Below are 23,217 nucleotides of genomic sequence, written 5' to 3'. Positions count from 1 at the left end.
AAAATATTGTAAAAAACAACTTTACTAGCTCTTTCTTTAGCTAAATGATTTGCCAATTAGCGCATTGCTAAAATGTTACTAAACATGTTTTGATCTAAACAGCATTTTTATTTTAGCTTGACATTCCTCGCTCAGCTAATTATCCTAGCTACAAATTAGCTAGCCTAGTTGCTAATTGCATAGGCTAATTAATAGACTAGCTCATTTGTAGCAAGATGCTAACCTGAAATTTTGACTTCCCAATAGCAAAAAGCAGTTCTCAAAAGTGTATTTATTTTTATTTCATTTTGAAAAAAAGAAGAAGAAGAAATTAGCCAATTACTAATACGGCTACATGCTGGGTGGCAAATAAGTAGTGGATAGCAATCACAGATTCAACTGGGCTTACTTACAAAGCTAATTAGCTTAGTAAATAGCTGGCTAAATTTTGTTCTGAAATCTTGAAATTGCTTCTTACAACCAGCTAAATCACAAAGCATTTACATTTTTGGGGTTTCAGGTACTAATTACAAGTTAACTGGCCTTTTTAAAACTATTTTAACTACCTTTCCACAGACTTTGCATTAATTTGCATAATATAAGACAGAGGAAACATTACTGTAAATACTATAATTAGCCCATAAAAGCTCAACTGTCAGCTTCATGGATTAATCTTGGAGTTTTAAAGTAAGAGTTCCATTTAAATGAATAAAAACAACTGAAAAACAGCAAAATAAAAAACTTTCATGTTGCAGAGCTACTATTACTACTACAGGAGAAAACAATACAAATTGAGTTAAACATCAAATTGGCACTAGCTGATATTAGTCAGCTAGCCCAATGAAGGTTTAAACTGCTCAGTTTCCCATAATGTCAGAAGACAAACAAGCAGGAATCCAAACTTACTCTGCGCCAGCCGGATCCTCTCCACTCAACAGGTCTGCAGCTCCCAGACTGTCAGGAGTGTTTTGGCTAGGAAGACAACCTGATGATGTGGACCTTTCTTTGATGGCAGCTGAAAACATGCTGTTGTAAATTCCCCTGGAAGTGTTGCACAGAGGGGGGGGAGGAGGGAAGTCACACACACAAACACACAACACTATCTGTGCTGCCAGCTCTGGAAGTCTGCAGCAACACCCAGTGAGACTTGTAAATAGAAGGGAGGGAGGGTGGTGGTGCTGGTGCTGGTGCAGGAGGGAGCTGGGGAGGCGTGGTGGGGCGGGAGGATAAGGAGAGTGAGGAGAAGTTCCACATTACATCAGCAGCAGCTGTTGACAGGCCTGCGTTTATTAACTAACTGCCAGGGCCGGAGGAGTCACACCACACAGAGCGCGCCCTTGCACACACACACACACACACATACAGAAATGTGCAAACACATGGATGGTTCCTCAGAATATAAAAGAGAAACACTATACTGCTGGGAAGCTCTTAAAGAGGAGCTTCTTTCCCAGGATTCACCTCTCTCTGCTTGGCTTTCAGGTGTTACCTGTCATGTGTTTACACTGGCTGCGAGACTTGCTGACTGGACTGGAAGAGCTGTTTGCCTGACTCAGACAGCAGTAATGGCATTACTGCAAAGAGAGGCCTGCTTTTGCATTCCTCAAGTGTCTTGGCTTGGCGGACTCCCCAGCCTCTTAGCTCAGCCTGTATTTCTCTCCCTCCCCTTCCCTGCCTCTCTTTCCTTCTCATTTAAATGGAGGCACATGACTCTCGGCTTCACTGCCAAGTATACTTCTCTGTGCCGGCCGCGAGCCACCACCAGCACTCTGCTTTTCATTGCCCTCTCTGCAGGGCACTCCTCAGAGAGTCTGCATTCCTTCGCTGCCACCCATCCGAGGCTCAAAGAGCAGCCCTGCCACTTGTATTAACCTCATCTCTCGTGCTATATCTCCTTAAATTCGGTTTGTTTTACTGATTTTTTGCAGGATGCACCAAAAACACAAAGTGCATTTGCTTGAAATAAGCCGGGGTTCCATGTTTTTCAGCACGACCGCCCACCGCTTCTCATCCCTAACCGCTGTGAACAAATGGTCTGCTTTCAGCCCGTCTCTGCTACATTCCTTGCGGTCTCAAATGCAATAATTTCTGCAGTAATTCCATTCTGTTTGTCGCATTCTTGCCCCGTAAGCTCACTGCATTGCAACATTGTTCACTCGGCGGAGGCAGAAGAAGATGGAGTGAGCTGACGACATTGCAATACGCCGGGGCGGTGGGGAGCTGGAAGATAAATGACTTCATGCGCGCGCACACACACACGCATGCACACACAAAAACACCTAAAAAGATTTCTGAGCTGCTTTGAAGGCAGAGCACACAAGAAAGAGTGAGATCCCCGGCCATCCTGCAATCACAGGCATTCAATTAAACCTAAATGTCAGGAGCTAATGGGATAAAGAGCAGCATGGTGTTACGCTGATCAGCATCAAGGAGAGGGTTAATAATACAAGAACCACCGTATCTTCTTCATTAAGCTTTTCATAATAGAAATCTTTGACTGGATAATTGGAAGCTTGTGATTTATTTATTGAATCTGGAGTGAAGAGAGAAATGTCTTTTGCTAGATTTGAATTTGAAATATTAGCATTTGTAGACTTGAATTTGCATAATTAGGTAAATGTTAGCTTTTATTTTTGCTGACAGTGTAAATATCTCCCCTGTTATTCTGAGCTTTTTACAGGTTCCTCATGAACCTGAGTGGCTGACAGGTGGAGTCTGCAGTATACGCGTGCACCGTGTGTGCGTGTATGTGCGTATGTAAACACCTGTGCGTGCTTATCTCGTGAAGAAACACTGACCGAATCTGCTCCTCCTTCCTAAATCACATCCTGTCTTCCACATCTGCCTCCTCCACTCGTTCTGATGTGTTCTTATCTTGACATAAGGAAAGAAAAATATTTCTATTTTCCTAAATTCTTTTTCTTTTTGCTTTGTTGTCAAGCAGCAAACCCATGGTGGTAAGTTTTGCGGTATAAATCAAGTCATTTATGTGGTATGTTTGGAAACGATTACACAGTTTTATGGAGCAAACAGGCCAGCTGAAGAGAGGTCATGAAGATGCCAGCTATGGCTTTTCTATCTTAAGCTCTCTTTTTACGAATGGTTGTCCAAATGAGAGTAACATCGTCCCTTTTCAAACAGTTTTCAGGTTTTCATCCAAAACCTCAAAAAGGACGGCTATAAAAGGCTTTGGAACTAACACAAAGTTTTAACTGCGATTTGACTTGAGCATGCCCAGAGATGGACGACTGACAAAAGAGTCACACAGATCCAGAGATCATTTGGTAAAATCTAGTCGTTCAGGAAAAATAGGTGTTCCTGTAAACCTCCTTGCAATAGATTTGATTGCTAGCAGGTTGTTAGTCTCCTGGAGTTTGCATGGAACACACCAACTTGTCTGCAAACACAATTTACTCAGCAAACTGTAGTAAGAGGGAGAACATTTGCCTTTAGAGCAAAAGTTGCCCTTGACTGCTGCAAACAAGACATTTCAAAGGGCTGTTTGGTGACTATTGGTGAGTGTTTGCAATCATGCAGGCGTCTTTAATGCAAACTGTGTGCGACTGAGTACAATTCTGGTACAACAGTGAATACTAGTAGCAGCTAACAGCGATTCACCAATAAGTTGGGGAATTAAAGACACAAGACTGGCAAGAAGCTGTTGGATTATTAACTGGTCACATGACAGCCACTGGAAGCCAACGGGTAAAGCGATCGGTTTTTATCGGATTCCTTCGTGGAAGAGAAATTGTGCAAGTCATGTTTCCGAAGTCACGAAGAGGCAACAGAGGGCTTGGATTGCGGGGAAACTCCCAAAACACACCGTGGTACAAGAAATCCCTTTCACTGGAAAGAATAGTGACTGTCGCTGCCCCCTCTCTCTTCCAGTACTCCGGAGCGAAGAGACAGACAGGACGGCCGGGGACACCGCCGGGTATTCTTTGCCCCGTTCCGATTTTAGTGGATTTTAATGCTGTGGCTGACACCACTGGACTTTTAATGTTGTTTTTATGTTTTTACTGTGTGTTCTCCCTGGCCAGGGGTGTTTTTAACTGTTTTTAATCTTTTTTGTGAAATAAATTATATTTTAGTAATAGAGTTTTATATTGTTCTATTGCCTTGGCTACTCCACTGCTCTGTCCGTTTTTTTAAGGGGTTGCCCTTCACTTACAATAAAACCTGGTGTCCACCTACATATCTGGCTACTCGGAACATGTCAGTGTCCTGTACCCATCCGTCGGTAAACTGAAACTGGGCTTGTTGCAGGGATCTGAAGTTACTAAACACTTCTTGAGTGTATGCACTCACACTTAGGAACATATAATTATAAATATGAGCGTGATGAAAGCTGGGCAGCACGCTAACGTCTTTAGCCCAGTCTGTATGCTCGTATGGGTCTAACTCTTTCACTCCTTTGATTTTTTCTTCATACCTTTTTTTTTTTGGCCTTTTCGTCAAGTCTGTCTTTGTACGGACCTGCCATGTTCTCCTTCGTTTTGTACATAACTGTTTTGGGGGCAAATAAAATGCAGGTAGGGATTAAAACTGCTAAATTAATGGTTATCGGTGCTGGAAATGCTAGCGCTTCATGCAGTGTTTTCATTTTGCTGCCACTCGTACCTACAATGCAACGCGCGAAAGTCACGTGGTCTGACTGACTCACTTTTGTGACAAGCCTCCAGTGGCCATATGAGGAATTGCAGTTTTGTGGTACTTTACATTTTCCTTCATTTTTTAACCTTGTATGTTGCTGAGGAATTCAGCTATTACTTTATTTAAAGAAGAGCAAAAATCCTTAATATTATACACAGCTAATGGTTTAAACAGTCTATATTTCTTTTTTTTTCTTTTTTTTCTTTTTTTTTTTTTATATTTCTAAACTATGCAAAACCAAGACCACTAAAATGGAAATCAGTCAGCAAGCAGTGATGATGGAGGCGGCTAATGTTCGTTAATGTTGTACTTTCTGGATGATATCGATTTTAAAAAAAAATCCCAAAACAAAACAAAAAGCACATTAAGGCACTCCGCACCACATCACACTATTTTCCAGATGTGACTCATGTGGTGTAACGGCTGTTCTTCACAGTTGGTTTGTCACACCTGTGTCTCCTGTGGATAAACATCTCAGTTTTGCGTCAAACGTTCTCCCCTGAGCCCTGTGGCATTTATTTCTATTTCTTAAACATATCTGGGCCACCCCGGGCCAGACCACATGGTTAACGCCTTTAGATTTATAGCACCCAAGCTTCGCGTCAAGGTGAAACCTCACACGTAGGCTAATAGATAACTCATAAAATTACCTAAGGGCAGACAAGCCTCTGCCGTTTGGTCCTGTTCATCATTTTTAATCTCGCCTTTACATCTTCATATGTGGACACTCCTACATTTTTGCATGTGTGTGTGTTTGACATGGAGGGGTGAGAGTCTAGTCTCAGATAATTACAGGCCACTGATCCCATCAGCTGTCACCGCCACACTCTTTTTACATGTCAATGACAGCCAAATGGGACCTCATATCCTTCCTCCGGCTCATACAATGCTCTCATTGAAAACATGAGCAGCGGAGAGAAAATCCGAAAGCAAGAAAGCATAGGATGCCACTCCTCGTCCCAGCTGGCGCTGGCTCAATGGCAAAGGGCACTGAATCTTGTCCGCGGAATAACAACCACTCCTATTCCTCTCCTCAAATCCTCCTCCTCATCCTTCACCTCTCTCCGGCCGACTTCATCACCGCCTCGGCTTAATCTCTGCACATTCATGGGGACTTGCACCCAGGCTCTGCTTCTTTGCCTCCTTTTGTGTTTGCCAGCACTCTGAAGAAAAAAGAGGGGGGACAGGGGTGGATGAAGGCAGTGGTGCCTGCGGTTGCTTTGGTTTGTCTTTTTTGGCAGGGGGGGTGGGGGGGTAAGAGCTTGGCAGGACGCCTGGCTGTGGCACTGCATACAAACATAGGGTGAAAACACAAGGTCTGTTTGTGTAGGTTTTGTTTGGCTGTCACATCTCCTTACCTAAAGAAGAGCGGGGGGAAAAAATTGCCACAAGAAATGGTTTGCCCCTCGCTCCCTCTAGACAGCCATCGATTCTCTGCAACAGCCAGGGGGGAGATGGACAGAGATGAGATGGAAAGCAATCCATATCAGGAAATTACTGACCATAACTCAATGAAATTAATTTAATCTTTACAATAAAGTCTTGGCAGGAAGCCCAGTCTTGTTTTTTTTTTCTACTTTCAAAATAGGAAAAGAGCTCTTCGATTAAATCTGAAATACTATCAGTCTGCATGTAAATCTACAAAACAGCACCAAGAGAGTAACCGCAATTCATCACTACAGTATATTGTATATCTGAGTAGACAAAGAGCTGACACAGTCCCTGTTTTCTTTCCTGCATTACATCCCGTTCAGCTAAACCTCCTTAACTCGATCTCCCTTGGACTCGGAGAAGCTGACTTCAGCGCAAACGGCACATTGCATGTGATTTGTGGAAGTTGAAATCTTTACCGTATGTGCCGCTCTTGTGTCCCTCTCGGGGTCCACGCTTACATGCTTGGTAGGGGCCACTGATGTGAAAGGGGACATTGCCGGGTTCCCAGCGCAGCTGCGAATAACATTGAAGTGGCATTCCAACTTGTCAGTGTAGCGTGGGCCATGCACAAAGCCACTTCCTGCTCCTCAGAGGGAAATTTGAACCAGCCGCCCATGCACGGGAATCCGGCAATCTGATCAGATTCAATATGTTTTCCAATGTTTATATGTAAATTAGCCACTGTGCCACTTTGTCATAGTTTAACGGCATGTGGTTTATATCAACGTCTACACAAATTTGTATTTATGTTCTATCCTGTCAGTGTTGCAGCACATCAGGGCCTCTGGGATCTCCTGGTATTTCAATTACAGAATGTCCCCCTGATAAAGGACAATCTGCATAGGTAACGCCGAAAGAGCTGTAACTTATTGCAGCATACGGCTGAGCTGACTGCTTTATGATCACTCTGGTCGTAACCACAACGCCAAATCCAAAGGGAAGCTTTGCGGTGGAATGAGAAGGAAGCCTAACATGTTTGGAAGTAGAATGAAATTTGGAGTTTAAGCTACCTTTGGAATTTCTGTTTTCCCTAAAATAATCCCATCTGTTAATTCAGTTACTGTAATATGCATGAGATTAGCTGGTTCTGTTGGAGGCTTCTTCCTGTTAAAAAGGATATTTTCCTTCCTACTGTTGCCAAAGTGCTTGTTCATAGTTGGATGTCTGATTGTTGGGGTTTTCTCTAGTTTGTTTGTATTATTGTAGCGTCTTTACCTTACAATATACAGCACCTTGAGGCAACTGTTGTTGTGATATGACACTATATAAATAAAAGTGAACTGAAATGAATATATTACATCTATACAGTCTAAAGATTCAGCTTGCTAAGGTCTCATTCACAGGCCTAGAAACAGTCCAAAGAGGGTGCTGCACCAAGTTCACTTGGTCACTTGGCCCAGTTGCCTGTCGCTTGCATGGAAGACGGCAACTTGGAAATAGTCACCAAATACTTGCCGAGCAGAGGTGAAACCTGAAAAAGTCAGGTGCAAACTGGAATTAAATAAAGTTCACTTTTAGAGTAAAAGTAAAACTAAGATGTTTCAAACATCTACTTTGAAGACAAACAGACTGTCTTTCTACTTTGCAGCACACAGTTTCACTACTGTTCAGCGAGTTTTTGGTGAGTGTTTGCTAACATGTAGGGGTCGCACCAGCAAGTTAGGGTATAATAACTATTTTTCCCCAGTGACCTGCGGTCGCCAGGAGTCGCCGCCCTGTCCTAACAGAGTTTGTTAGCTTCTGTCTCCATAAAACCAAGATGCCAATGTCACAGAGGCTTTCTATGTAGTTTATGATCTCCAGCAACTCTTTGGTGAAGTGTGCAGCAAAATACAGCACTATGTTGAGGGCATTAACTTTGTCATTTGGTGGCTTCAGATACCATATATTCAATTTATCCTTAGGTTTGCTTTTTTTTGTTGTTTGTTTTTTTTGGGGGGGGGGGGGGGGACTCAGAGCTCTCTCTTACTCTTCAGAATGGAGATAAATGTGATTTAGTTTGTGGTACTTGTAAAAAAATGTAAACACTGCAAAATCTCATTATAACAAAACAGCACTGTCAACAGCTTTTATGTGGAATATTTCTTCTGTACAAAGTAGTCTCTTTGTTATTTAACTGGTGCGTGCAACTCCCACTAAAACCACAAATTGCTGTTTTTAAATTCCACCTTTCACACAAGTTGAGCAAAACATACACAATGTATTAATCAGCCAGCTCTTCGTGATGGGGAGGGATTTTCATCAGTATACTTGGTACAGTTGATTCCCACTAAGCTGTCAACAGAGAAGATCAATCTGATGTGGAGTTACTCACTTTTTCCTGCAGCTCAAAAGGTAATTCTTAATATTTTATCTTGAAGAGTCAATAAGATAAAGGAGTCATATCATATCTCTATCAACAGATATTTGTATATTTATGGGAATCTCTGCAAGATTTCTGTTTCCACGTTTTTTGACCAATTCAAAATGAGGCAGGCTTTGGTTTCATGCAGATCCATGTGAGTATAACTACACACCTGTTATCAACCAATGGATAACCTGGCTATAGCAGAAGCTTCCAGAACCTGATGGATTCCCAGACTGACTCGATGATGTTGCTGTCCTCCGCTGTCCAAAGGGCTTCTCACTTTCAGACAGTGTACGTCTGTATCCACTGTGGTGATTAAGCTCTTCTTTCAAGCTCGGGTCTCATCTGAAGGTGAGCTTTCTCTTTGAACCAAGGAATCTGGGCTTCTGTCAAACCACCGCAAGAGTCTCAGGGTTCCCACAAAACCCAGCTGATGACAGTTGCTGTTTGGAGATGAGGGCATCAACTTGTGAGACCCGGCTCTCCCATGGGAACCTGTGGAAGCTTATCCCAACCCACTGTGCACCCCCTGAAACTGGTGCCTTTCCCATCATGGATTACAGGAGCTTTATAAAGACCACTTAGATCTCCATGCACATCTTTCATCCAGAATGTTTGCACCCATAAGATTGCAAAAAAACCCTCTAAAACAAAAAAAACCCCAATACAACCCCCCCCCCCCCCCCCCCCACACACACACACACACACACACACACACACACACAATTTCAAAGAATGTCAGGGAAGCAGAGAAGAAAATCAGCCGATTTGCAGAATCTTTAAGGATGGGACAAAACTGTGGTTGCCTCAAGGTGTTTTATTTTGTAAGGTAAAGACCCTACAATAAGAGAGAAAACTCCAACAATCACACAGTGCCTATGAGCAAGCGCTTCACAACAGTGGGAAGGAAAAACTCCCTTTTAGAAAGGAAGAAAGCTTGAGCAGAACCAAGCTGAAGGAGGGGCCGCCATCTAACGTTAACTTCAGGGTATTTTACAATGCTAGCATAAGCTACTGCTTATGGCTAAGAGAAAGTGCTAAGATTGGCCAGCACATCTCTTTGTTTATCTAACCCATTGTTTAGGTGACAGTCGGTGGTGACATTCAGCAGTCCTGGAAAAATTAGTGGAAACTCATTAATCGCTAATGAGTTTCCAGTAACTTTGACAAAAACAATGCCTGGCCATCTAGTTTATTGGTATCGCCTTTGGTAATTCCTTTGAATTTAAACTGTCACATGCAAAAGTAAAAGCGCTATGAACCTCAACTATAATTTATAGTTTTAACTGGCAAACGTGTTAATGCTATCAAGCTAAGATCTCAAACTGAACATCAACATCATTTAAAGCTTGCAAGCATCTTAGTTTAGTCAAAATACCACTATGCTAGCTAGTTCTTTGTTAACTAATTAGTTTTGCTTAATTTCAAAATAATATAAGTTTGTCATGGTCCTGGGCCATGTTGGCCCAGTGTTCTTAGTTTCCTTGTATGTTTGTATTTTGTTCCTTGCTTAGGCCATGTTTTCTGAGTTGCCCTGTTGTGTTGTTCCCTAAGTGTTTTCCCTTCATGGCTTTTACCCCCTGTGTGCCCCTCTGTGTATTTATGAGCCCTCGTCTCCCTTTGTGGTTGTTTCATGTTTCCCCAGCCCGTTATGTCTGTGTTTTCCCCGTGCTCTCTCTCCTCCTGTCTGAACCTCTGTGCACTTCCTGTTTACCTTGTGACTCTCACGCCCGTACATGTCATGTTCAGTTCACCCCGCCCTGTCTCATTATGATTATCAGTGTCACCTGTGTTCCCCGTGTGTTCCCACTTTCCTCGTTAACCCTCTGTGTATTTCTGTCTGCGTCTCCCTCTGTTCAGCGTGATGTCGTCCCTCATGCTGTGTGGATCTCCCTGTGTGTTTTCCAAGTTCCCAGTTTAGATTAGTTTGTATGTTTTTTCCCTGCCAGCAAATAAAGCTGAGTTTTGAGTTCACCTCCCTGAGTCTGTGAGTCCTGCACTTTGGGTCCAACTCCTGCCTGCCGCACAGCGATTCATGACAGAACGACGCGACCACAAAAAGGATCCAGCGGACTCAATGAGGAGGCGCCGCTTGGCTTTTGATGGGACCCGGTTGGTTCTTGGGGGTCCTCCGGTCGTCTTCGTTTGCCACTAACCCGTCTACTCACTTTTCTGTTTCCTCTCCACTGTTGACGCCTGCGACCCGGACCCGAGGAAAGCACCCGAGGCGGCACCGCGAGGAATACTATGAGCCTGCGAGCAACCAGCTCACGCCAGCACAGGCATTTTATAAAATGCTGGGGATTATCATTGTTCCCCCCAGTGCACCCAACATTTCCACACCGCAGCAGGAGCAACTGCAGCCGAGTTTTCCCACATCACCTTCAGCCAGCCCTTCTCCCTCTTCAACAGGGAAGCGGCAGACACCCCGTCAGCATTCACAGCCCCAGCGAGGGCCTGGATTTCTTCCTGTACAGTCGGCTAGGGTGAGTGGTGGAGCTACTCTTTTGGCTCCTGCAGAAATAAAAACTGTTAATTCCGGGCCGGCTTGTTGTGTAAGCGGCACCGGAAATGAAAGAACTGCTTATTTTAAGGACAATTATTCTGGCCCATTGAGCCATTCAAACTGTCACTCCTGTTCCTTTCGAGCCTATCCATGAAACTAGGAAGATTGGTGTCTCTGTGCTCAATAACTCCAACGATCCAAAGACTGTTTTAGACTCAGATGGTTGTGAGCTACAAACTGAAATGAAGGGTCCTGAGGGTTCGGTTAAAAATGAAATGTGTGTTCCCCAGCCCTCAGCTCAGTTAGCCGCCCGGCCTAAAGCCCAGTCGCCGCCTCCACCACCACCATCACTACACCCAGCCATTCAGGCTGCTACTCAGTCAGACATTCAACCCATAGCCCTGCCGTTACTATACTCTGTAGCTGAGCCACTAGCCGCCCGACCCACAGCCACTTCAGCCACTCCTCCACCCGTTACACCTCCACTACAACCATCACTGCAGTCTCCAGTGTCCCCAGTGCAGTCTCCAGTGTCCCCAGTGCAGTCTCCAGTGTCCCCAGTGCAGCATCCCTTAGCACAGTCATCCACTCAATCACCAGCTCCACTTTCCCCTCAACTATCACTACCACCTCTAGCTCAGTCTCCTGTGCACTCACCTCTGGTTCATTCTCCTGTGAAGTCATCAACTCCACTGCCTACTCCACTCTCACCACCTCCGTTACAACAGACATTAGTTCAGTCCCCTGTGCCAGTGCAGACGCCCTCAGTTCAGTCTCCCGTGCAGTTATCTACTTCACCACCATCAGTAGCTCAGCTCCCACTCTCATCCGCATCTCCAGTAGCTCAGCTCGCACCTGAACCATTGGCCCAGTCCCCGATAGCAATACGGTCTTCTGTTCGGCTTAACATTCAGCCAGGGGTCCCAAACCTCTCTGGCTCTACATCAGCTCCTGCTGGAAGCTCGGATGAGCTCATCCAGGACTCCGCGGCTCCCACGCCGCCATCTACCTCGTCCGCTGGGGGTTCCAGTGAGCCCGGCCAGCACCTCCTCGTCTCCGCTGGAGGGTCCGAGGGGCCCGTTCAGCCTCCTGTCTCCGCTGGAGGGTCCGAGGGGCCCGTTCAGCCTCACGCCACATCAGCTGGAGGGCCCGAGGAGCCTGTCCAGCCGCCATCTGCGACCGCTTCGTCATCGCCTGGGCCAGCCTCTGCCTGTGCTTCTGCTACGCCTGGGCCAGCCTCTGCCTGTGCTTCTGCTACGCCTGGGCCAGCCTCTGCCTGTGCTTCTGCTACGCCTGGGCCAGCCTCTGCCTCTGCTTCTGCTACGCCTGGGCCAGCCTCTGCCTCTGCTTCTGCTACGCCTGGGCCAGCCTCTGCCTCTGCTTCTGGTCCAGCTTGGGCTTCTGCTTCTGCTCCGCCTGGCCCGGCCTCAGCCTCTGCAGCTCCGCCTGGTCCTGCCTCCGAGTCTTCGTCCTCGTCTGGTCCTGCCTCCGAGTCTTCGTCCTCGTCTGGTCCTGCCTCCGAGTCTTCGTCCTCGTCTGGCCCTGCCTCGTCTGGCCCTGCCTCGTCTGGTCCTGTGCCCACCAGGCCATGGCCAGCACGCCTGGGACTGCTCCGTCTCCTTCGGCGCCGCCGCCGCCTTCCGCGCGGTCGGCCCCCTGAACTGCTCTGTCGTCTCCTTCGCCGCCGCCACCGCCTTCCGCGCGGTCGGCCTCCTGAACTGCTCCGTCGTCTCCTTCGCCGCCGCCGTTGCCTTGCGCACGGCCGGCCTCCTGAATTGTTTCCACGTCGCCGCCGTTGCCTTGCGCACGGCCGGCCTCCTGAATTGTTTCCACGTCGCCGCCGTTGCCTTGCGCACGGCCGGCCTCCTGAATTGTTTCCACGTCTCCGCCGTTGCCTTCCGCATGGTCGGCCCCCTGAACTGCTCTGTGTTTGGGTTATTTTCTTGGGCTCCGGTGTTTGCTGTGCTCTTCTTTTGTTTTCTGTTCCGAGCCCTCCGTCCTGGGCCCCCGCCGCCCGCCCTGGGTTGTTTTCTGTTTGGTTTTGTTTTTCTGTGTTTGGGCTGTCTGGAGCCAGCCCTTGAGGGGGGGGTACTGTCATGGTCCTGGGCCATGTTGGCCCAGTGTTCTTAGTTTCCTTGTATGTTTGTATTTTGTTCCTTGCTTAGGCCATGTTTTCTGAGTTGCCCTGTTGTGTTGTTCCCTAAGTGTTTTCCCTTCATGGCTTTTACCCCCTGTGTGCCCCTTTGTGGTTGTTTCATGTTTCCCCAGCCCGTTATGTCTGTGTTTTCCCCGTGCTCTCTCTCCTCCTGTCTGAACCTCTGTGCACTTCCTGTTTACCTTGTGACTCTCACACCCGTACATGTCATGTTCAGTTCACCCCGCCCTGTCTCGTTATGATTATCAGTGTCACCTGTGTTCCCCGTGTGTTCCCACTTTCCTCGTTAACCCTCTGTGTATTTCTGTCTGCGTCTCCCTCTGTTCAGTGTGACGTCGTCCCTCATGCTGTGTGGATCTCCCTGTGTGTCTCTCTGTGAGTTTTCCAAGTTCCCAGTTTAGATTAGTTTGTATGTTTTTTCCCTGCCAGCAAATAAAGCTGAGTTTTGAGTTCACCTCCCTGAGTCTGAGAGTCCTGCACTTTGGGTCCAACTCCTGCCTGCCGCACAGCGATTCATGACAAAGTTACTGTTCAACACATTAGTCTGTAAAAATGTCACTGCTAGATGTAAATTGATAGTAGATTTTTTTTTTCTCATCTTTGGAAGGCTTTTAGCCTTGTACCTCAGCTATCAATGCTTGATAAGAAGCGTTTGCCTTTATTTACTCTAGAGACTGTAAAACTTTATAAAAGAAGTCCAACTTCTGAGGTGAGTTGTTGAGTATGTGCTGAAATGTCTGTAAGTGCTACTGTTTTTGTCGCTGTTAGCTACTGTTAGCCTCTGCTAACCAACCTTAGTGAAACTTTCTTTTAGGTGGATACAACATTGTTCGACTCTGACACTTACTGAATGAAGTTATGATTATGATTTAAGAACGTAATCAAACTGTTTATCAAAGGTAAAGTGGTATTTTGTATCCTGAGCCTAATATGGCATACGTTAGCTCTTAATAACAGCTTATAGTTTTTAAATGGTTGTTGTTTAGCAGGCTCCTTCTCAGCTGTCCAGAAATGAGAGGGTCACATATCTAATCTGCTGACAATAAGTTACTGTGACAATAATATCAGAAATAAATAAGCAAGTTTATACATGTTTTCATTTGTTAAAACCCTGATTTCATTTCTGAAGCTGACGCTTGAGGTCATTTTACAAAGAAACCGGTGGTGTACCTTTCATTCATGTTTTCGTTTCGTTGGTGAAGGGGACCCCTTCTCCTGTGATAAAACATGGGTATGGTCTTTCATATCTTGAGTCAGAAGGTGCAGGCATAAATGTATCAGCCTGTCCACAACACCAGAAACCTATGATGGTATTCCTTCACCTCAGCTTTTAGTGCAATATGTATGTGGCTGGTCTCAAGCTACATACATAAAACACCATTAGTGTAAAGGGTGATGTCCTTCCAGCCCGCTTTATTAAAATATGGTGGTGGATGGCAGAGACTGCTTCCCATGAGTCCATGCTGAATAAACTTAAAAACGATACAGAAGATAAAGATGAACATTGGGACTACTTTTGGAGCTATCTGAAGCAAACAGGAAATCATGACCATATTATCATAATCTGAAGGATTATTAACTGTGACCACCGGTCCAAATGTTACTTTACCGTCATTTTTATTTGCCCATTTCTGTGTTTCTTCTCTTGGAACCCACTGTTAGTTAGTTTCTCTTTTCTTTCTTTTAGACTTGTAAGGGCAGGGGTGCACACCAGCAGTTTTCTTGTGTTTTTTGTTTGTTTGTTTTTTCTCTCTCTCTTATACATGTTGCAAAATCAATAAAAACTTAAATGTAAAAAAAAATAACAATAATGAAAATATGGTGGTGGCTCCCATAAACTGCAAACCTGCTCCTATGCATGCATGTAAATGTACTGATTCTTTAGCGCTTCTCTAATCTATCTGAGCACGCAAAGCACTTTTATACAACTTACCTAATTCACCCATTCATACAAGCACTTTCCTATCTAACCTTCACACACATCAGAGAACAATTTGGGGTTATTATCAGGCAGTAGCATGCAGACTGGAGAAGCCAGGGATCAAACCACCAACCTTCTGATTACCAGAGAATCTGCTCTACGTCCTGAGCTACAGGCACCCATAAACACATTTATGAGGATGCGTCAGTTTGTTGGAAGATGTAATTACACGCTAATCTGTGCATATCTACAAGTTCAGTATCCTTTAAAAAAATACAGATTGTATCTTTAAGGTAATAAATACATAAACAGAGACTAGAGACATAATATGTGACTTATATGGACATGTTACAGAGATAAACAGGGATGGGAAGCAGATGGAGATAGACAGTTGAAAGAATATCAAAGGTTTCACCGGTCTGCCCTATAACAGGGTTGAAATGTAGGGACAAGGACGGCGTTTGTTCTTTAATCTGCTCTCTCACACTGGGTTACTGCAGCTCTCCTGGGAATCACTTTCAGCCCAACACAGACTGACGGTGGGATCTAAAACACCACTCAGTCACAAAGCTGCAGACACAGGACAGGATACCAGCTTCCCATTTCAACAAGAAATGACAAGACTGTTTTGTTATGAATGGTTTTATTGAAAAAAAAAAAAAAAAAAAAACCCACCTCCACATACAGAGTTAAAAAAGAATATGCTGGATTTTCAGGTTACAAACAGACATCCTGTAGTGACATACGACAATAGTTACTGACAGATTCTGGCAGTAGTACAAATGGAGTGGTCTGCCTTTGATGGTAGTTTATCCCTGCCACAGTTTCAAATGAAATTAACGCCACACAACGTTTTAAAAAAAAAAGCAAAATTGGTAAAAAGCAAAAAAGCAAAACCCAAAACTTATAATAAAATGCTGCGAAAATATTGTGCAAGAGCCATGATTAAATGACACTGACGGAGATAATATGAAGTGCCCTGGGTTGTCATTGTTTTGTTAAATTGTGCGTTTCTCTGATGATTCTCTTCCGCCCTCTAGTGGTAGTAAATCTCTACTGAAGGAGCAGCAGTGAGCATGTCTGCAGACCCCGTTTACTTTACAAGTGCTCGGGGTGGTTCTGCAGACAGGTGATGAACTCTTTCACCTGTCTGCCCTCAAAGCAGATCTGGTAGACGGCTGCGAACAAAGGAAACCTGCAGAAGGAAGGAGACTCAAAGTTTATTGCATGTTGATGTGAGGACACTGCAAATGAACTGTTTGTAGGTCAAGGAACAGGAACAAAACAAGCTGCTGGCTATAAAAAAATAAATGATTTTAATATCCTTTATTGTCCGAGACAGGTTCAAGATAAAAATGAGCCCACAGCTGCTGGTCTAATCAGAGGTGTAATCAGGCGATATAAGTGAAAACACTTGTGTGTGCGCTTGTGTGGACTATGGCTGTTTATACTGCAGTTTGCAGGTAATTACAGATAGCAGGAATGCTGATAATTCTTATTAGTTTCATTTAGATTTCATGCTGCCGGTAATACCAAAACTTCAAGAACATAATTGTGATTTATAACTTCGATCCCAATCTTCGAAGAGCACAGCCAGAGTAAATATTCAGCCCGACTTGAACCATTAATGTAATGAAGGCGTACCCAGCAGACTGGAAACTGGTTCTGCTAATATAAAACAATAAAACAAAGACGTAACTGTACGTAAAAGGATTAGTGGACTTACTTGTTGACCATGTCCCTCTTTTTTAAGATCTTGTAGACCTCCGCGGAGGTCTGCGGACCCTGGAGCTTCTGGCCATTGAGCATTTCTGCCTCCAGCTCAGCGATAGACTGCATGAGCAAACATAAAAGCGTAGGCTGAGCAACCAAGTATGTTGACAAAAAGGACACACAGATAGAGATCTATTGTGTTGATGGCAGTAAGCTTTTCAGGGCTGTCCCGGATACCATTCTTTGGTCTCCAGAGAGTGAGCACTGCAAGCAGCAGACAAGCAAAACTGCTTCTAAGGGGCTTTGAAAGGGAGCTAAATCTAGCAGAAAAGTCACTAAGAAGGCGACAGTGAGATGAACTGAGCCACGATGATCACTGCTGTGAGCGAGGGGGATATAAAGACTGCCCAGCAAATATTTGGTTAGAGCCCTTAAACTTCTTCCTTCACTGCGTCCATGACCCAAATCAAAGATAGCGTGTGCACGCTACCTCTGTGTACACTTCAATTATTCATAGAGTAAACCCAACGGGGGCCACTTTTCCTCAAGATAAAAATGCTGCAGCCCCATTTAAAGTCTGAAGGAAAACATGACTGACTGAAAGAGTTAAATGAAGTGCAGCTGGGTCCATAGACCTTTTGGACAATGATGCAATTTTTGTAGTCTTGCCTCTGTGCACCTCAACAGTGGATTTTGAATGAATCAGTCCAGACTTCCAGCTTTAATTCAAGAGGTTTAAGTTTTTTTTGCATTAAATGTTCAGAAAAAACAGCCATTAAAAGAAAACAAAACTTTGTTTTCCTTTTTAATACAGTCCCCGATTTTCACAGGCTCAGTCTCAATTGTAGAAACCAACATGGACCAACAAGGATTGTTTTTAATACTTGGAAATTCCTCTCGAGACGCTCTGCCAGAACTTTACTTCACCCACCTTCAGCTGCTGTTGTTTGTGGGTCTCTCTGCCCTCAGTTTTGTATTTAATAACTGAAAGGCTGCTTGGTTCAGTTGAGATTAGGTGACTGACTTGGTTATTGAAGATCTATTTATTTGCCTGTGAGACTCTTGGGTTTTAACTTGGGGTTGAACAGTTTTGCAGCATTTGGTTGTATCCTCGCAGGGAGTAGAGCCTCGTACACTTCACAATTAATCCTGCCGCTTCTATCAGTAGGCACATCATCAATAAACACCAGTGAACCAGTTCATGCCCTTACCACACCATGAGCACCACAATGTTTGATAGATGATGTAGTATTCTTCAGATCATGAGCTGCTTCTCTAATCATACACACCTTTCTCTTTTTATTGTTCTACTACAAGTTCATCATAGTTTCCAGAACTGCGCGGGCTATTCAAGATGTTTTCTGGCAAAGTCTAATCTGGGTTTATTGTTCTTTGTGCAAACCACCTGTAAATTCTCTGTATCTCGATTCATAAAGGCACGTTTTGCTTGTAAACTTTGACAATGATATAAGTACCTCCTCTATAGTGTTCTTGACTTAGTTAGATGCCATTAAGATGTTTTTCTCAACGATGGAAATAATTCTGTCATCATCCACTTCAGTTATCTTCTGTGAGCTTTGAGGGTTTTTGGTGTTGCTGAACCAGATTGTTGATTTGGACACTACGACAGTTTTTGCTGTCTCTCTGATTTTTTTTCCCAGGTTAGTGATGACCTCCCTCATTTACATTAGTATCTGTTTTAACATTATATCGAGAGTTTGAGTGAAATGCAAATGTGAACAACACTCACATGTCTCTGAAACTGCTCAACAGTCAACTGTTTAATTACTTTTGAGTCTCAGAAAATGCGGCACTATGTGTAAAAAGAAAAAAGCTGTAATTCCTGAACAGTTAAAGCTAAATGTTTATATAAAAAAAGACCTTTGAAACTGCACAGTAGTGCACTTCAATAACTTTGATTTTTTCCTCTTAATACTAATAGTAGATATTTGATTTACATTGTAATAATTAACATTTAGTTACCCTTTGGATTTGGATTTTTGTAACTTATATTCCTCTTATTTGAAAAACAATAATTGCGATGGACTGTCCTCTCTGACTCACCTTGGACGTTCTGACGAAGGCCTCTGCGACCTTCCGGTTTCGTCCTCCGTAGCAAGTGGTGATAAGGTCGGCCACGCCGCAGCTTTCCAGGAAGGTTGTAGAGCTCACTGAGCCTTTGCAGAAAATTCTGGCAAAGGCAACCATTTCCATCAGGCCAAGCCTGATTACCGCCGCTTTGGTGTTGTCGCCACAGTCGAGGCCATCACAGAATCCAGCGCCGACCGCCACAATATTCTAGTAATGCATGAGGGGAAGGGTGCAAACATTTTAAGGTTTTCCATTATACAAGGAGAATTTGACTATGGAAACATCCGTTTACCTTTAAGGCTCCACAGAGCTCCACTGTGTCACTCTCCCGCACGACAGCGATGCGAAAGTTGGGAGTCTGCATCAGTTCTTTGAAGATGTGGCCGTTTGCCTCATTTCTTGCTCCTGTAGTGAATGAAGTTTATTAAACATAGAGTGCTAAATTGCTCCAGCAACACTTAAAACAGGAAGTAACTGTGCACTAGCTTGTCTGACCACCACAAAACCTCCTCTGCAACTTATCTACACATGTGCTGTACAAAGTATCTAACCGATGGTGGTTTCACAGAACTTCTCATCCGCCACCTCGCTGGCGATGTTGGCTCCCATCAGGACGCTGACGTCAATCTGTAGTTTCTCTCGGATGATGTCTGAGATTAGCGTCAGTCCTTCCGGTCCCTCATCAATGCCCTGGATGACAATAATCAACTATTTAAAACATAACCTCTACCCTGAATGGGCTTTTGGCCTTGAGATGATGGTGACACATACAGGATGTGATTGTCTCTGTATTATATTGTATTATATACAAAAAACTCATGATGCCATGACCGCAGAAAAATAAGAAGCTGTGGTTAGGATACTGTTTCCCCTTTTATGCTGGCAGAAAATGTGACATGAACAGTCACAGGGTCTTACTTTGATGAGTGATATCCCGATAGCTCCCTCTGCGATGTGAGGTTTCATCTGATCACAGAGTTTCCCAATGAATTGGTGCGGGATTACAAAGACGAGGATCTTTGCTCCTTTAACAGCTTCTGTGATGTCTGGAACAGCCACCTAGTGAGCCGACAACAGCATGTTAGTCCTCATACAGAACCAAATCATACAGTGCCAGTATGCAAGACACTTCATTTTGGATTTCCTCTAACCCACACAGGATCAAAAGTATACATACAGACTTAAATATATACATGTATTCACTTAAATCTTTTAATATGTGTTGCTGAGGGTTGTACAAATTCTTAACAAAGCCAAGGCCCAGTCATGATCACCAATGATCAATCATGACTAACAGACCCTGTATAAAATCCAAATAAATTCAAACTTTTCACCCAATTCTTTTTTTTAAGTGATTAAAGATGTATGCTGTACACTCAATCCACTCTGGAAAAACGGCAGGTCAGAGAAATCATTAAAAGCCCCAAATGACCATGATATTCATGCCCATGACGAGTGGCTGTAAACTTCTGACCACAACCGTATATATCACTGTACACTGATATATATATACTAGTTTAATGCTAATTTACGGCAGTATGTATCTGCGGTATATCGTTTTTCATTAACGTTGGTAAATATTTAATAAGCATGTAAGGAATAATGCAAAGATAATTATGACTAATGCAGCGTTCCACTTGGAACTTGATGTTGGAACTTGGGAATTATGTCTCTCCTGAGTTAGCACGTTCCAGAAAAACCAAAAAAACAGGAAGAACAGGTTTGAAAAAAATTCTTATCAAGGTGGAGCTATTCAGACATCACTAGCAATTCAGCATAATTCTTGTGTTTTTGCACTTAAAACACACAGCCATAAACAGAGCCTGAGAAGTGCTCTGAGTGAGTCAAAAAACACACAACAGTGACAGCACAGATTAAAAGTTTACAGTTTTACTACAGTTTAGGTTCAGTGCCAACATCTTGGATTAGTAACTTTGGGTATGTTGGTCTGCGCTGACTTCCCGAGTGGGAAGTTCGAGTAAGGTGGGTGTTCCATAGAATACATTTCTGACCTCCAACTTATTAAGGAGCGCACCGTAATCTGAACTATTTAAAGATGACACTGCATACCCACTGCAGCAGCTTAGTTATTTATAGATTCCATGATATTTTCTAATTTTTCATATTCTATGACAGTTTGAACTCAAGTTTAATGATCTATAATTAAGCATGTGGTAACTTTATACAACCAAAGACTGCAAATAATGTCTCAAAAGCCAGTTTGGTGGCATTATTCTCACATTTTAATGAAATATAATGCACTCATTTGTATTTTCTTAAATTAGTTTTCGAGTGTATAAATAGTCTGGCCCCAGGATGTCTTTCTAGTTGCATTCAATAACAAAACAGTAAGAGGAGGATTGTGAATCATAACTGTAAAATGCCACACCACAGATCTAAATATGGACGGTCAGCAGCTATGAAACACACTCCTAATTGAAATCAATTTGATTACAGATATCAAATCTTTTAGAGTAAAGGTCAAAGGTTGGTTAATTGTATTAATTTATTAATGTATCTTTCTTACGCTATATTTTTTCAGTATGTGTATGTATTGTATCTCTGTGTATTACAGTGCATTGCAGTTTTATGCTGTTTGAGCATTGTGAATGTAAAAGACCAACAAGGGACAAGGGCAGGAAATTAGCAATGGTATTGGAACCATGTCAAACTGCATTGTTCCTTTTAAAAAAGTTAAACAATCTTATCGGTGCAATGTCGTGTGCTTCAAGATTGCGGTAATTAGCAAACCGGACTGCATAATCTACAGATGATGCTTCTGTAACTGTTGCACTTACCACATTCTTGGGCAGCTTGTGGCCTGGTAGATACTTGACATTTTCATGCTCGGTGTTGATGATCTCTGTCAATTTCTTCCCGTCAACCATTTCTTCATAGACCCACATGTTCACCATTGGGTCAAAGCGGTTGGAAGCTTTGACATTGTGCCCGATAATTTTGGCAATGGCAGAACCCCTGAGGGAGGGACAAAGATCAGGTTAGAGAGCCAGGACTGAGCCTAACCCAAAACCACAGGTTGAAGCTCTGGGAATTAAGTGAGTGCACAAAGTACGGCATGTTCCTGAAAAGGCTAAAAAAGCATGCTTAGGCTTGGAATTGGACTTCTTCCAGGAACATGCCCTTAAGGGAGAACTCTTTGTAGTCCCAAGAGTTAGAACCACAAAAGGTACTCACAGGTACTCCGTACAGGTACTCTACAGGAGTGTATGGATTTTATTTTGCAAGACCCTTATTTTAGAAAGCAGGATGCTACTACACGAACAGCTCTTTAGAAGCAATCGAGGAAGGCTGTAAATAACAGCTCCAGATCTTCCTTTCTGATGTGCAGGACAGAGGTAAAGATAAGCCTATTAGATTATGAATACAGCGGGTTTGCAACCAGTAAACGACCAAATCAGCGATCAGTTTTCAGTTGGCTGAAAAAAGGGAACTCCTACTTCTAAAAGAGGCAAAAAGATACAGAAAAACGTTACCAGTTTCCAGATCCAACGATGCAAACTTTCTTTCCGGGCATTTTTAAAAGTAGAAACTCCGACAGTGAGCGCTTTGCAAATACAGCCTGTTGTCCTTTACTCCCCAGTCTTTAACTTCCTTATACGCCCTGAAAACGCTGCTACTCTCTTACCACGCCCTTACTGTCACGGCTACACCTCTTATTATGTGCAGTTCATAAGCAGCAAAGCCTTCTCCACGCATCTCCACCGTTTAGACATCTCCACTGTTTTTGAAAGCTTCATAGCCCATATTCAGGTTCGAGTTTAAAGGTGACTGCATGCAACAGCAACAAGTCCGCTATATTAAAGCGAACGTTTTAAAGGCCAGTTATTATTTAATATTATCGGGAAATATGGGATACCGCCAGTCACATTACTACCTCATGATAACAAAAGCGTATTTTAAAGGCGCTTCCGGTCATTGGGCTTTTCAAAATAAAGCTCTTGCTAACAAAGGATGCCGCTTAAAAAACAAAACCACTACACCCCTAATTAATTTAACACGTAAATTAGCTTATACATTATATTTAAAAACGAGGTATGAAAAACATTAAAAACAAAGCAGATTAATAACGCGTTTCTTTTTAAATAAATATGATTCAGCCCATCATTGAACACTCCTGGCTATCAAACATTTTTACATATTTGTCAAAATATTTATACACACAAAACGCATCTGTTTAATATCTTTAAAGTTGTACTTGTCTGCACATGTTCAGCGTATACAAAAAATATCAAATAATAAATTAGTGGGAACAAATATGGATAATATGTGGCCTATTTGTGTAATTATTTATTCACTTTATTTTTCACCTACAACAATGCAAAAATATATTATAAATGTTTTTAAGGTTATAATTCCTTCTTTCAGATAATACTTACCAGTCAGTATAAAAATAACAA

At 43.3% G+C, this 23,217-nt stretch overlaps 2 protein-coding genes across 4 annotated transcripts in view; both read right to left on the bottom strand.

The window, feature by feature from the left end:
* The window catches only part of LOC146547267 (nck-associated protein 5-like), a 184,596-nt gene extending 183,494 nt beyond the window's left edge, over positions 1–1,102 (bottom strand). Inside the window, exon 1 of one of the 3 annotated variants that reach the window (XM_085264297.1) lies at positions 886–1,102. In XM_085264297.1, the coding sequence (XP_085120423.1) occupies positions 886–1,004 (119 nt within the window). In that variant the 5' untranslated portion in view covers positions 1,005–1,102. The remainder of the gene's footprint in view (positions 1–885) is intronic. The other 2 variants (XM_085264291.1, XM_085264292.1) reach the window with 2 other exon arrangements.
* Positions 1,103–15,621: 14,519 nt separating this feature from the next.
* Positions 15,622–22,699, bottom strand: LOC146547266 (glycerol-3-phosphate dehydrogenase 1-like protein). Its single transcript, XM_085264300.1, has 8 exons — positions 22,294–22,699; positions 21,598–21,775; positions 19,718–19,858; positions 19,351–19,489; positions 19,092–19,204; positions 18,773–19,006; positions 16,722–16,828; positions 15,622–16,190 (listed from the first exon to the last, which is right to left on the bottom strand). Exons 1-8 carry the CDS (start codon positions 22,332–22,334, stop codon positions 16,094–16,096), a joined length of 1,050 nt encoding a protein of 349 aa, XP_085120426.1. The 5' UTR covers positions 22,335–22,699; the 3' UTR covers positions 15,622–16,093.
* Positions 22,700–23,217: the final 518 nt, after the last annotated feature.

This window comes from Mchenga conophoros, linkage group LG23, assembly GCF_057382185.1.
Source record: "Mchenga conophoros isolate Kocher_MC1m ecotype Shallow Benthic linkage group LG23, M_conophoros_male_GT1.1, whole genome shotgun sequence".
Classification (NCBI taxonomy): Eukaryota; Metazoa; Chordata; class Actinopteri; order Cichliformes; family Cichlidae; genus Mchenga; species Mchenga conophoros.
Note: the sequence above shows the minus strand (reverse complement) of the source record. Positions and strands in the feature narration are given on the sequence as shown.